The following is a 13,345-nucleotide window of genomic DNA, read 5'->3' as shown; positions in this document are numbered from 1 at the left end:
AAAGAAAAAACAAAGAAAAATTTGGAGAATCAGTCTGTTCAGTAAAACATTTTATGACCCAAGCCAAACCAGTCTTTCCTTTTTGCTTTTAATGAGGATCTTGCTTCTGTTTATTTTGCTTGCTGAATGTTTTCAAATACAGACTACTAGTTTTCCTCTTGATGTGAGCACTAGAACTATTGTTTGCTAGGTAGCAGTCATTGATTATGATTATATTTTCTAATTTGTTGTCTCTGTGAATATTCATCTTGAAAATATGTAGCATTTGGTTCTGGGGTTTGAAGATTGGGTTACATATGGAACATTAATAGTGTTACACATTTTCTAAAAGTGAAAATACTGTAACAACTTTTTAGATAACACAGGAGGACATTAAGAAGACTCATGGTGGATCTTCAGGAAGCAGAGGATATTATTCTAGTGCTTTTGCAAGGTAAACAGTTTCTTAAGTTTTATACATTAGAATTCAGTATATTTTCTCAACATTATCTACCATTAAAGATTTAACCCAGAAGTATTATTTGATTTTGGAAGTTAAATTTTATGGCACATAGCCATGTTCATTATATGTATATATCTTGTCTATTGATAATTTTATGCTGCAACAGTGTTGAGTAGTTAAGAGAGACCATGTGTCCCGAGGATCCTAAAGTATTTACTATATGGCCCTTTACAGAAAAATAGTTCAATGATCCCTGACTTTTAAGTCGTAGCCATTCCAAACTATAGATTTGGTGAGTAATGTCACCAAATATTTAAAGCAATTAGTGTTCATATATGGAGTCTTAAAACTATCTCATTTTTTAAAAGAGTAAATTCTCCTCATTTTTTGACTTGTTATTTATCAAGTAAGAACCAACTGATAACTGACCCCTCTAGCAGATTTTCAGAGGCAGTAACTCCCATAGGACATGTTCCATCTTTCTCCTGTGGAGCAGCTGGTGGTGAATTTTTTGACTAGAATGTTTTAAATGTAAACCTGTCTGAGAAAATAACATTATTTTCTAAAAATTTGAAACATTAAACAAAAGTTACAATTTTTAAATAAGTAGTTGTCATATTCCTAGGAGACTGGAATCCTTTACTTCTTTTCCTTACTAATCGTTTTTGTATTTCTACTAGCTCCACAAATGCTTATATGCTGATATATAGACTGAAGGATCCAGCAAGAAATGCAAGTATGTTAATATATAGTTACTTTATTTTAATCTGAATTGTAAATTCATTTTTTGGTCAAGTTTTACAAACCCAGACAGCCACTTTTAAATGATGGGAGACGTAAATTTTTTTTATGCTTGGAAAAAATTATAAAGATTCACTAAATTATTCTTACAAAGTATTTAAAAGATCTGGGAAAACATTGTTGAATTCTTTTTAAAATATACTAGGAGACAATAAGGCTTGCTTATTGTAAGCCTTAAGATAAATTGGATGGCTATTTGTAGTTGTTGTTGTTATGTGCTGTCGCTTGCGACTCATAGCGACCCTAGGTACAGCAGTCCGAAACTCTGCTCTGTCCTGTGCCAATCGCACTGTCTCTGACACTCCCATCCCTATTACCCCAGTCACTGAATCAGTTCACTTCATAGAGGGCCTTCCCATCCTGCACTGACCCTCCACCCTCCGAAGCATGATGTCCCTCTCCAAGGACCAGTGTCTCTTTAGAACATGTCCAAAGTATATTAGACGGAGCCTCAGAATCCTTGCCTCCAAGGAGTCACCCAGTTTAACCCTTTCCAGGATGAATCTGTTTGTTTTCCTAGCAGCCCATGGTTCCCTCAGTACTCTTCTTCAGCACCACAGCTCAAAGGCATCAATTATCCTTCTATCCTCCCTAGTCATTGTCCAGCTCTCTGACGCATAACAAGTGATTGCAAAGACCATGGCCTGTATCAGACGCACAGTAAGATTGTATTATATGCAGTTGAACTCACACCTGTGTGTTGTCATAGTATATCAGTTCTATCTGCTAGAACAAATATTTAGCTTTTTAAAATCTAACTTTACTAATCTGTAAAGTGGTAATAATAATATCTCTTATAAAAAATAAATTTAAAAATCTTTAAAGGATTTAGTATCATATCTGGTACATAATAATAACTCAACACTTTACTATTGATGCTTTTTATAAGAAAAGACCAAAAAAGAGGGGAGGAATGATGTATAATTGTATTGAAACAGATGAGGGAGAGATCTGTTTAAAAGGGATATATGAATGGGTATTCTTGTAATTACAGAAGTCCAGAGTGAAGGCTGCATAGTGGAGTGGACTTTGTGGGGAGGGATTGCATAACAATGGAAGAGTTTTTCTTTTCAAGGAGAAGAGTGAATTAGGGGGTGGGGGGGATGAGGGAGAAAAGTGCAACAATGAATGATTGGAAACCTTAAGTCTCTGTAAACTTTCATTAAAATTAATTAAAAAAATTAGAAGTGTTAATATTTTAACATTTAAATGCTTTGAATGGCATTTTATAGGATTTAATATTTTGATTTATCATGTGAATAAAATATCTTCATATTTGTTTAGGAAAAAAATAGTTTTATGAATCTATCACATTTCTGTCATTACATTTTCATTTTGCTAAAAATCCTAGAAATACCCCCTGCATACAAAACGTCTTTGACTTACTTTTTTCTGTGGTAGATTGTTGTTATTTTTTGTTTTGTTATTTTGTTTCATTTCTCATATTTAAAGAACTACAGCTCCTGGATTTTTGTTTTTATTTTCTAAATTCTCACTCAAACAGAATTGCAAATATATGAGAGAGAGAGAGAGAGTGTGTGTGTGTGTGTGTGTGTGTGTGTATTGTGTGTATATAAAGGTACATAACCAAGGTGACTTAATTGTTCTTTTTTTGGTAATTTTTATTAAAATAATAGAAACACTAAAAAAGGAGTAAATTCTCCTTTTTGACTTGTTATTTATCATCGAGTCAGAACCAAGTGATAGCTGACCCTCCAGTGGACTTTTGCCAGAGGCAGTAACTCACATAGCAGATTGCCCATCTTTCTCCTGTGGAGCAGCTGATTATCTCCTGTTTACCAACAGCTATTGTTGTTGTTATGTGCCATCGAGTCATTTGCGACTTATAGTGACCCTATGCACAACAGCCCTAAACCCTGCTCTATCCTGCGCCAACCTGACACACCCATCCCAATTACCCCAGTCACTGAATCAATCCATCTCATAGAGGGTCTTCCCCTCCTGCGCTGTCCCTCCACCCTCCGAAGCATGATGTCCCTCTCCAAGGACCCGTCCCTCCTGGCAACATGTCCAAAGTATGTCAGACGAAGCCCCAGAATCCTTGCCTCCAAGGAGTAGCTTGGTTTAATCCTCTCTAGGATGAATCTGTTTGTTTTCCTGGCAGTCCATGGTACATTCAGTACTCTTCTCCAGCACCACAGCTCAAAGGCATCAACTCTCCTTCTGTCCTCCCTAGTCATTGTCCAACTCTCTGATGCATAACAAGTGATTGCAAAGACCATGGCCTGTATCAGGCACACCTTAGTCTCCAGAGAGATACCGTTGCTCCCTGAGTACTTTAGAGCAGTCCCTAACAGCAGACTTTCCCATCGCGATATGCTTTTTGATTTCCTGACTGCTGGTGCCAAGAGTGTTGACTGTGGAGCCGAGCAAACTGAAGCTGTGAACAATCTCAGTCTCTTCGCCATCCATCCTGACGCTGCCAATTGGTCCAGTGGTGAGAATTTTTGTCTTCTTGACATTGAGCTTACAGTCCATACTGAAGGCTGCAGTCCTTGACCCTCCGCAGCAAGTGCATGAGGTCCTCCTCAGTTTCAGCAAGCAGGGTTGTGTCATCTGCATAACGCAGATTATTAATAGATCTTCCACCAATCCTGATGCCACAATTCTCCTCATAGAGCCCAGCCTCTCGGATAATCTGCTCTGCATACATGTTGAAAAGGTATGGAGACAGGATGCATCCCTGGCATACACTCTTCCCAATTTTGAACCATGCAGTGTTACCCTGCTCTGCTCTGACTACTGCCTCTTGGTCCAAGTATAGGTTTTGCATTAGCACAATTAAATGTTCTGGGATTCCCATTCTTCTCAGAGTCAGCCAGTTTGTTATGATCCTATGCTATGAGTTAAGTGTGTGTGTGTGTGTGTGTGTGTGTGTGTACACACACACGTGTGCTGTCAAATTGGATGTGACTGGTACAGGAGGAGTCTGCTTCGCTTTTCCAGCAGAGCATCTGGTGGATTCGAACTGTGTACCTCTGGGATTGCAGAGTTTATATATTTTAGACATTATTATGTTTTTTTGTTTACATTTCTTTAACTCTTCATTAGATGGTTAATTCAGATTATTCCAGAATTGAGTCTTACTCATCTTTTTGCTAAAAGTTTATTCAGGATCAAGCATTTTGTAAAATGTTAATTCATTTATTGGGAAATTATAATAGGAATTCATTTCAGAATCAAGATTTCAGAACAGAAATAATTATTATTCCTTAATCGCAGATAAAGAAACTGTATTCCATTGAGTGATTTACCCAAGTCACAGCTATGTGGAAGGCAGAGCCAGTATTGTATTTTATGTGGCACTTAGTTTTCCAGAGTGCAGTAAGTCAGCCTTCTTTATGCATTCACTCTGTTTACACTTTAATTTTGTATTGAAGCACCAGAGGGCGCTGTATAATATGCTGTGGAATCCTTTTGCTTACTTTGAGCTCATTTCTAGAAATAATGATTTTTGCTTTCAGTAGAGATATGGTGTTTATGATGTAAATAGTTCTGTATTACATGCTTAATAGTTATTGGCTTTATTAAGCTATCATCATTTTCTGTTGTCACTTTTAATACTTTTAGTTATGTATAAAGTTAGGATCAATAAGGAAAACTAAAGTGAATAATAAATATACATACATGGGTCCGGGATCAGTTTTTGTATGTGCTCTTTGCTTTCACTGGTTGTTTAAAAGTAGCCCCAGGAATGATAATCATTAACTCTCACTCTCACACTCTCTCTCTATTTATACTTTAATTGAAAGAGGAATATAAACTACAAAGCCGTTAGTTTTGTTTGTGATTCTGCCTACTTCAGTGAGAAGGCAGCTAAAGTGCTGCATTGAAAACAAAAAGAATGATAATGAATAATAAATCAGTAAGTAGCCCTTATTGTAGAAGCAAAAGCAGCAACAGTATTAAATTTTAGTTAAAATTTTAAGAGCTTGATACTACTAGTAAACTTATTTTCAGAGACAAAACTTACTTACAGCAAAGTAACTTGGCCAATATAACACAATTTTTATGTTGATGGTGCAAATTTGAAATCAGAAATGGTTTTCTAACAGCTTTTTTTAGTCCTAAAATCTTAATCGACATACTGGAGATGTCCTGAAGCCAAGAACCATTAAATACATAGTTTTTAAAAATAGGAGCCTAATCATGTGTCCCATACATAGGTACATAGGGTTTTCAGAGGCCTGCTATTTCAGAAGTGGATGGCCAATCCTTCTTCCTAGTCTGTCTCAGTGTGAATGTTCAGATTAAGTATTAGACAGACCAGTAAGTTAAAGGTATATCCCTTCTTGCGGAGTTAACTTTAGTACACAGCTTTAGTTTGCTTGGCTCCATAGTCAACATTTTTGGCACCAGCAGCCAGGAAATTAAAAGGCGCATTGCCATGGGAAAGTCTGCTGTTAGGGACCTCTCCAAAGTGCTGAAGAGCAGTGGTGTCTCTCTGGAGACTAAGGTGCGTCTGATACAGGCCATGGTCTTCGCAACCACCTGTTATGCATCAAAGAGTTGGACAATGACCAAGGAGGATAGAAGGAGAATTGATGCCTTTGAGCTGTGGTGCTGGAGAAGAATACTGAGAATACCATGGACTGCTAGGAAAACAAATAGATTTGTCCTGGAGAGGGTTAAACCGGGTGGCTCCTTGGAGGCAAGGATTCTGAGGCTCCGTCTAACTTACTTTGGACATGTAGTGAGGAGAGACCGGTCCTTGGAGAGGGACATCATGCTTGGGAGGGTGGAGGGACGGCACAGGAGAGGAAGGCTCTCTATGAGGTGGATTGATTCAGTGACTGGGATAATTGGGATGGGAGTGTCAGAGACAGTGCGATTGGCACAGGACAGAGCGGAGTTTAGGGCTGTTGTACATAGGGTCGCTATGAGTCGCAGGCGACTCGATGGCACATAACAACAACAGCAACAATCATGTGTCCCAGCAGGCATACTGCTAGGGGAGGGGCATCATGCTTGGAAAGGTGGAGGGTTGGTGAAAGAGAGGGAGACTCTCAATCAGGTGAATTGACACATTGACTTCCACAATGGGCTCTAATGTGTTGGGAAGTGTGAGGATGGCTTAGGATAGGAAAGCATTCAGACCTGTTGTTCTGAGGATTGTATTTGATGACACCTAACAGCAGCAACAAAAACAACAATCTTTGTGGTTATCATCTATCACCTCATATTTTGAAAGAAGCTCATACCCGAAATTGAGAGAATAATATGATTGAGATGTATTTTGATGAATGATATAGTAGAATTGTATACTGTGTACACATACTACAAAAGAATGAATAAAGGACCATTAATTTCATTACTGTTATCAGTATTATCTAGTGCTGCTACAACAGAAATAGTGGGTGGATTTAAATAGAAATTTTTTTTCACAGTTTAGAAGATCTGAATTCAGGGTACTTGCTCTAAGGAAAGACTTGCTTTCTGTTAGTTCTGGAAGGAAGGTATTTGTTTCTTCTGAACTGCTTCTGGGCAGTCTTACTTTAGCATGGCATCTCTTCCCATCCATGCTTTCTAACTTACTTGTTTCATTTCTTTTAGATCTAAAAAGAGATTAACTAAAGATATACCTACATCAATCTTGTCCCATTAATGTAATAATCAGCCCATTCCCAAATGAGATTATAATCACATTCATAGAGGTTAGGATTTACAGCACATACTAAGGAGGACACAGTTCAAACCCTAATATTGCCTTGTCCTGTTTATTAGAATTTCTAGAAGTGGATGAATACCCAGAACATATTAAAAACTTGGTTCACAGAGAGAGAGAGTTGGAAGAGCAGGAAAAGAGGCAACGAGAAATTGAGCGCAATACATGCAAGGTTAGTCCCATAATTTTAATCATTGGTTTGTTCTATAGATAATGACACTATCAAGATTATTAAGCAGTATAATGATCATGTTACTAAATGTATTTTAATATATTTAATTTGTGTGTAAAAACCCAGTAATACATAGTATAATACTTAGTGTTGGCAAAGATTCAGTGAAATGAACATTTTTTTATTCATAATTAGAAAAATCACTTGGTAAAATCTTCCTATATAGAAACTGGTCACATCTTATTAAAAGCCTTAGATTCGTATCTTATTTCATTTCTCTTATGAAAATATTATCTAATGAAATAATCACAGATACTATAAAGATCTTGATACCTAGAATAATTCATCCCAGTATTTTCTAAACTAGAAAAAAAAATAGAAATAATATCAGTGTACTTTAGGAGAGAGGGGCATGATGACATAACTGACGTTATAAAAGCAAGAAAGTTGTAAAAATCAGTACTTTTGATTTTTTTTAATGCTATGTGTTCTGTTTACCACCAGCTATTAAGTGATAAAAATCTTGCCAATGAGCAATCTCAATTTTGCTTTTGAAAATTATAATGATGATGATAATCAAAGGGTGGAGGAAGTTCTCTGCAAAAGAATTAAATTTTAACTCTTCACTTGCTAAATTGGCAATGATTTTCTACATTTTCTAGATAAAATTATTCTGTTTGCATCCTGTGAAACAAGTAATGATGGAAAATAAATTGGAAGTTCATAAGGATAAGACATTAAAGGAAGCAGTAGAAATTGCTTATAAGGTATGTTTAATTATAGTTTTGGCATTTAAGTATTGATATTGGTTAACAATATTAAGGTATTTTCCAACTTTTTATTTAGTCAATAGTAATATAAATTTGATAGCCTGTTTAATTTATCTGTCTTTTAAAGGTAGAGTTTATACTTCTGTACTAGAACAAAAACCAAGACACTCAAAAAAAGAGCAATATGAATGAATACCTTGTCATTAGTGCAGGTGGAATAGCATAAAATTAGAGACTTTTTAGGGTTTTGGGAGAATAGACATCCCAGACAGAAGCAGGGCAAAAACACATAGACAAATCACTCTGGAATATAAAATTATCATGGTATCAAAAGTATTCCACTGCATCGTGGCTATGACTTTCATGTATAAGACTAAAGATCCTAAAGCAGGCAGAATACAATTATGATAACATAACACAGTTTCAAATTAAAAAGTTTACAGGATTGGTTCTGAGGTTCCTATAACCTTGCTACATGGTGTTTGGAGCTATGATTTACAGGACTCATTAAGGATATACTTAAGTAAGTAATTGTCCCTCTTTACTTTCTGACTGTGATCTGCTTTTCACTATCATTTTCCTGAGGGCAAAGCTACAGTGCTGGATTACTGTTCAGAAAGAACTCAAATAGCACCTGAGGCTATATCAGGCATCTAAATGCTGTCATTGTTGTTATGTATCATATGGTGGAAGCGACTCATAGTTGACCCTCCAGCAGGTTTTTAGAGGCAGTTAATCACCTAGGAGGAGATTGCACATCTTTCTCCCATGAAGCAGCTGGTAAATTCAGATTGTATAGCCTTGCATTAGCAGTGCAGCTTCTTACCACTAAGCCATTAGTTTTCCATTATAAGACCTCAACCTTCCACAAGCTAAATGCTTCAGATTTTAAGCTCTAATGCAGCAGAAATAGAAAAAGAATTACCTGTTGTCCTAAAACTAATGGAAAGTGTTAGTGGATTTGAAAGGCAAATAGAAAAGGAAGCAAACATTCTTTTTAACAGATTATTCTAAATGTCATTGGTAGTATTTGAGAAGTTGAATATTTTTGCCTTTTGTATAAAGACAGTAAAACATTTGAAATTAAAAATTCCTTTTTTAGAGGAAAATGTACACTATATTTAATTTCTTTTATCTAGAGCCAATTAAAGAAGTAAAAATAGCATACAAGATACCCGACATTGTTCCTAAAGTGTGAATCTAGCACAACCTGCACCATAATCACATTCTTACTGAAAATAGTGATTCCTGTAGATGAATCAGAATCCTATGAGTATACATCATAAACAAATAGCCCGTGTGATTCTTAGATGTACTGTTGAGAACTACTTGCATTATATACTTGCTTTTCATGGCACTTAACAGTATTGAAATTTTACATTTAATTGTGTAAGTCTTGGATTAAAATACTACTGTTTCCTCATCAGGCTAAAGACTATTCTGGTTTTGCTCACCTTCAGATCTCTAGTACTAGTGCATCAGGTGCCATCAAGTAGGCTCCAACTCATAGTGACTCTGTATAACAACAGAATGAAACCTTATGCAATCTTGTGTCATTCTCACAAGAGAATACTGCTGTTCTTAAGTCCACGGATGCAGTTGCTCTGCCAGTCCATCTTGTTGAGGGTCACCTGTCTTTTACTTACCCCTCTACTTTTCTAAGCATGATGTCCTCTAGAGACTGGCCTTTCCTGATAATATATCCAAAGTATGTTAGAAGTCTCACCATCTGTGCCTCTAAAGATGAACTGAACTTCCTCTAAGACAAATTTGTTTGTTATTTTGACATTCCATGATAGATTCAATAATCTTCACCACTAACCCAATTCAAAGGAATCCATTCTTCAGTCTTCCTTATTTTCCAACTTTCACATACATGCGAAGCATTTGAAAATATCAGCTCTTGGGTCAGGTGCACCTTTGTTGTTGTTTGCCATCAAGTCGAGCACAAATCATAGCAACACTGTGAACAAAAAGCCTGAAGCCTTTCTATAACTATTGACATTTATCAAGGGTCATAGAGTTTCCAGAGGCATGTTGTTTAGGAAATGGATGCTTCCTAAAGCATCAACCTGCTTCCAACAGGTGCACTTTAGTCTTTAAGATTATATCTTTGCTCTTTATCACTTTAAAGAAGCTTTTAGGATAGTTACAATTACACACCAGACTAAAACACTGAGTATTTTTTCATTGGGGGTCTTTCTTTTAGATGATGGATTTAGATGAGATCCTACCCCTGGACTGCTGTCGTCTTGTTAAATATGATGAGTTTCATGATTATCTAGAAAGATCATATGAAGGGGAAGAAGATACACCAATGGGACTTCTTTTAGGTGGAGTCAAGTCAACGTATATGTTTGATTTGCTGTTGGAAACAAGAAAGCCTGATCAAGTTTTCCAGTCTTATAAACCTGGAGGTATGGAATGTTATGCTGTTTTAAGTTGTATGAACTTAAAATTTTCATGAGAAAGTTTGTTTCTAGAAATGAATTGTGAATTTTGTAATATGTTCTTAAAATGTAGACTAACAGATTGGGAAGAGCAGACTTGGAGTGAATTCTAAATACTTTCAAAAAGTTGTGCACAGACTTTATAAACTAAAAACAGCAACAAAACTTTGGTTTTATCAGTCGTCAGTGACATTTCCTTCCCCTAATACAGGCATTCCTTGAATCCAGAGGTCTGACTTACTGACAGTTCATAAACCAAAACCTAACCTACTGCCATTAAATCAATTCAGACTTCTAGTGACCCTTCATGGAGTTTCCAGGGCTGTCAGTATTTACTAGAGACTACTTAGCTGTCTCCTTCAGAGCAACTGGTGGAATCAAAGTACCAACCTTTTGGTTTTACATCACAACCACTAACTTGCCCCTTAATGTTATGTTAATTTGTCTTTGCTTTAAAACACTTGAACCAGTCCCTAATTGGAACAAATCACCTTCACTTGCTGAATGTGAAGGTTTTAAGTAATTGAAAGGGCTTAGAAACTTTTATTGCACTCAAAAACCAAAGCCAGACCTACTGCTATTGAATCAGTTTTGCTCAAGACTACCCTCCATCGGATTTCTGAGTCTTTAACTCTTCACAGAGGAGATTGCCCATCTTTCTCCTGCAGAATGACTGGTGCTTTCAAACCACTGATGCTTTATTAGCACCAGAGCAAGTAATACACTTAAAGTCACCCTGGCTCCTCTACTGTGTTCAAGTAACACATTAAGAATTGTATACATAGGTGCACACCCATATTCATCGCGGCTTTGTTCACGATAGTAAAGAGCTGGAAACAACCCAAGTGCCCATCAACAAACGAATGGATAGAGAAGCTGTGGTATAGTCACACACTGGAATTCTATGGTGCATTGAAAAACAAGGAACTCATGAAATATTATACAAAATGGATGACCCTGGAGGACATTATGCTAGGTGAAATATCTCAGTCACAGAGGGACAAATGCTGCATAATGCCACTGTTATAAAGCGGGACTAACATGGGGTTGGAGGTAGACTGAGAAAAGAGGGAATAATCAACATATACTGCATTAAAACAGATGAGGGAGAGAACTGTTTAAAAGGGACATGTGATTAAATATTATTGTCATGACAGGAGTCCAGAATGAAGGCTGCATAGTGGAGTAGACTTGAGGGGAGGGATTGTAGAACAATAAAAGAATTTTTCTTTTACTTTTCAAAGAGAAGAGAGAAGTAGAGGGGAGAGGTGGGGTGGGCAGGGAGAGAAAAGTGTAACAATGGATGGATGGATGGATGGATGGATGGATGGATGGATGGATGGATGGATGGAAATCCAAAGTCTCTGTAAACTTTCATTGAAATCAATTAAAAAACAAAAAAGAATGATACGCATCTCTTCAGACTTACCTACAAATTCTTAAAAACACTATTAGGTACAAATTTAATCAAACCTGCGTAATGTCTGTATGTACAATATGAAATCACTGAGTAATGAATCATTTTTAAATATTTATAGTTATCCTCTGATCCTATATGAGACTTACTCTCTAACACTAAGTAGAGCAACCTCTGGTTCAAAAAGATATGACCATGTAAACTATGAGAAACAGAGTTGTTATTTCTGGAGTATTCTTAACTCCATCATTGTAAACATTTTCAAATCCCCCTCCCCCTCTTCATTTTTATAGTTCCAGGAACTTCAGCTTTTTCTTTCTTCATTAAATCTTTTACAAAACAAAAGTCCGTGCTGGCTTTCTGAGACTATAGACGTTTATGGGAGAATATTGACCATCTTACTCCCATGGAGCTGCGGATGGATTCAAATCATTAACCTTATAGTTAGCAGTTTAATATATTACAAAACTATACCACCAGAGTTCTTAAATTTAGTGTATTCATTCAGTATTTCAGGGTTTTTACTTTCTTAGGGATTTATTTGGAAAGAAAAATACTCTGCCTCTATTAGTGCCCAAAGGTATCTCTGAAGACAGTTACTGGACTTTCTCATGTTCAAGTTTTTATAGTTAACCACTGTGTTACCAAATAGGGAGAGATTAATGTTGAAATTATTTCTAAATTTCTTACTATAGTTGCCTTGACTATTAACTCCTTTATATCAGAGTGAATTCACATTTTCTCTCGGATCTTATTCCTAAAAATAAAAATTATGTAATCTTCTTTTGCCCTTTAAGTGCTATTTGTCTATGGATCCTCTCGATTTCTTTTTTAAAAATGGTTCTCTGCAAAATGGGCTATGAAGTCTAGTGCCCTTTCAAGGGCACTGTTGACTGGATGGCAACTAACAACAATCACTTTTAGTAGAGGAGTAGTATTTCTGAAAGCTCAAGGGTGCCCATATTACACCTACTTCACAAGGATCTCTAGAGATTTCTTTCCATTTCTTTGAATTATATAGAAAAAGATATCATGATTAAAGTTATTAATCTTCTAAAACTCAGCAGTTAATACTTTTTAAAATGAGAACATTTTTACAACAAACAAGAAATGAAATGCTGGCAAGGTTGTAGAGAGATTGGAACTCTTGTTCACTGTTGGTGGGAATGTAAAAAATAGTACAGCCACTGGCACTTTCTCAAAAAGTTGGAAATAGAGACAACATTAGACCCAACAATTCCATTATTGGCAGTATACCCTAAAGAAACCAGAGCGATGACTCAACATATATGCACACCCATGTTTATTGCTGCATTGTTCTGATTAGCAAAGAAATGGAAGTAGCCTAAATGCCCTACAGCAAATGATTATTTTGACTTTAATGACTGCCTCTGAAGAGCTCTAATAGCATAGTCTATAAGCAGTTGCACTCCAAACTCAAAAGTGATGCTTCTCTGGTGGTTCACATCCACCAGTGGCCCTGCAAGAGAAAGATGGATAATCTCTTCCGTGTATTTTTTACCCACTGGCAGGTTAACTGTGAGTCAGTTCTGCCTTGATGACAATGAGTTTGAAGAGTGGCACCAGGAATATCAGTAGTAGTATCA

General features: G+C 36.5%; 1 protein-coding gene across 2 annotated transcripts in view; it reads left to right on the top strand.

Moving 5' to 3' along the window:
* USP47 (ubiquitin specific peptidase 47) overlaps positions 1-13,345 on the top strand; it is a 137,564-nt gene that overhangs the window by 98,785 nt on the left and 25,434 nt on the right. For both annotated transcript variants that reach the window (XM_006885411.1, XM_006885410.1), the window contains 5 exons: positions 357-433; positions 1,123-1,178; positions 6,989-7,101; positions 7,764-7,868; positions 10,081-10,288. In XM_006885411.1, coding sequence (XP_006885473.1) covers positions 357-433; positions 1,123-1,178; positions 6,989-7,101; positions 7,764-7,868; positions 10,081-10,288 — 559 coding nt within the window. The remainder of the gene's footprint in view (positions 1-356; positions 434-1,122; positions 1,179-6,988; positions 7,102-7,763; positions 7,869-10,080; positions 10,289-13,345) is intronic.

This window comes from Elephantulus edwardii, unplaced genomic scaffold, assembly GCF_000299155.1.
Source record: "Elephantulus edwardii isolate Elephantulus edwardi_28Jun2011 unplaced genomic scaffold, EleEdw1.0 scaffold00044, whole genome shotgun sequence".
NCBI lineage: Eukaryota > Metazoa > Chordata > Mammalia > Macroscelidea > Macroscelididae > Elephantulus > Elephantulus edwardii.
The sequence above is the reverse complement of the archived record's forward strand: the minus strand, read 5'-3'. Positions and strand labels throughout refer to the sequence as shown.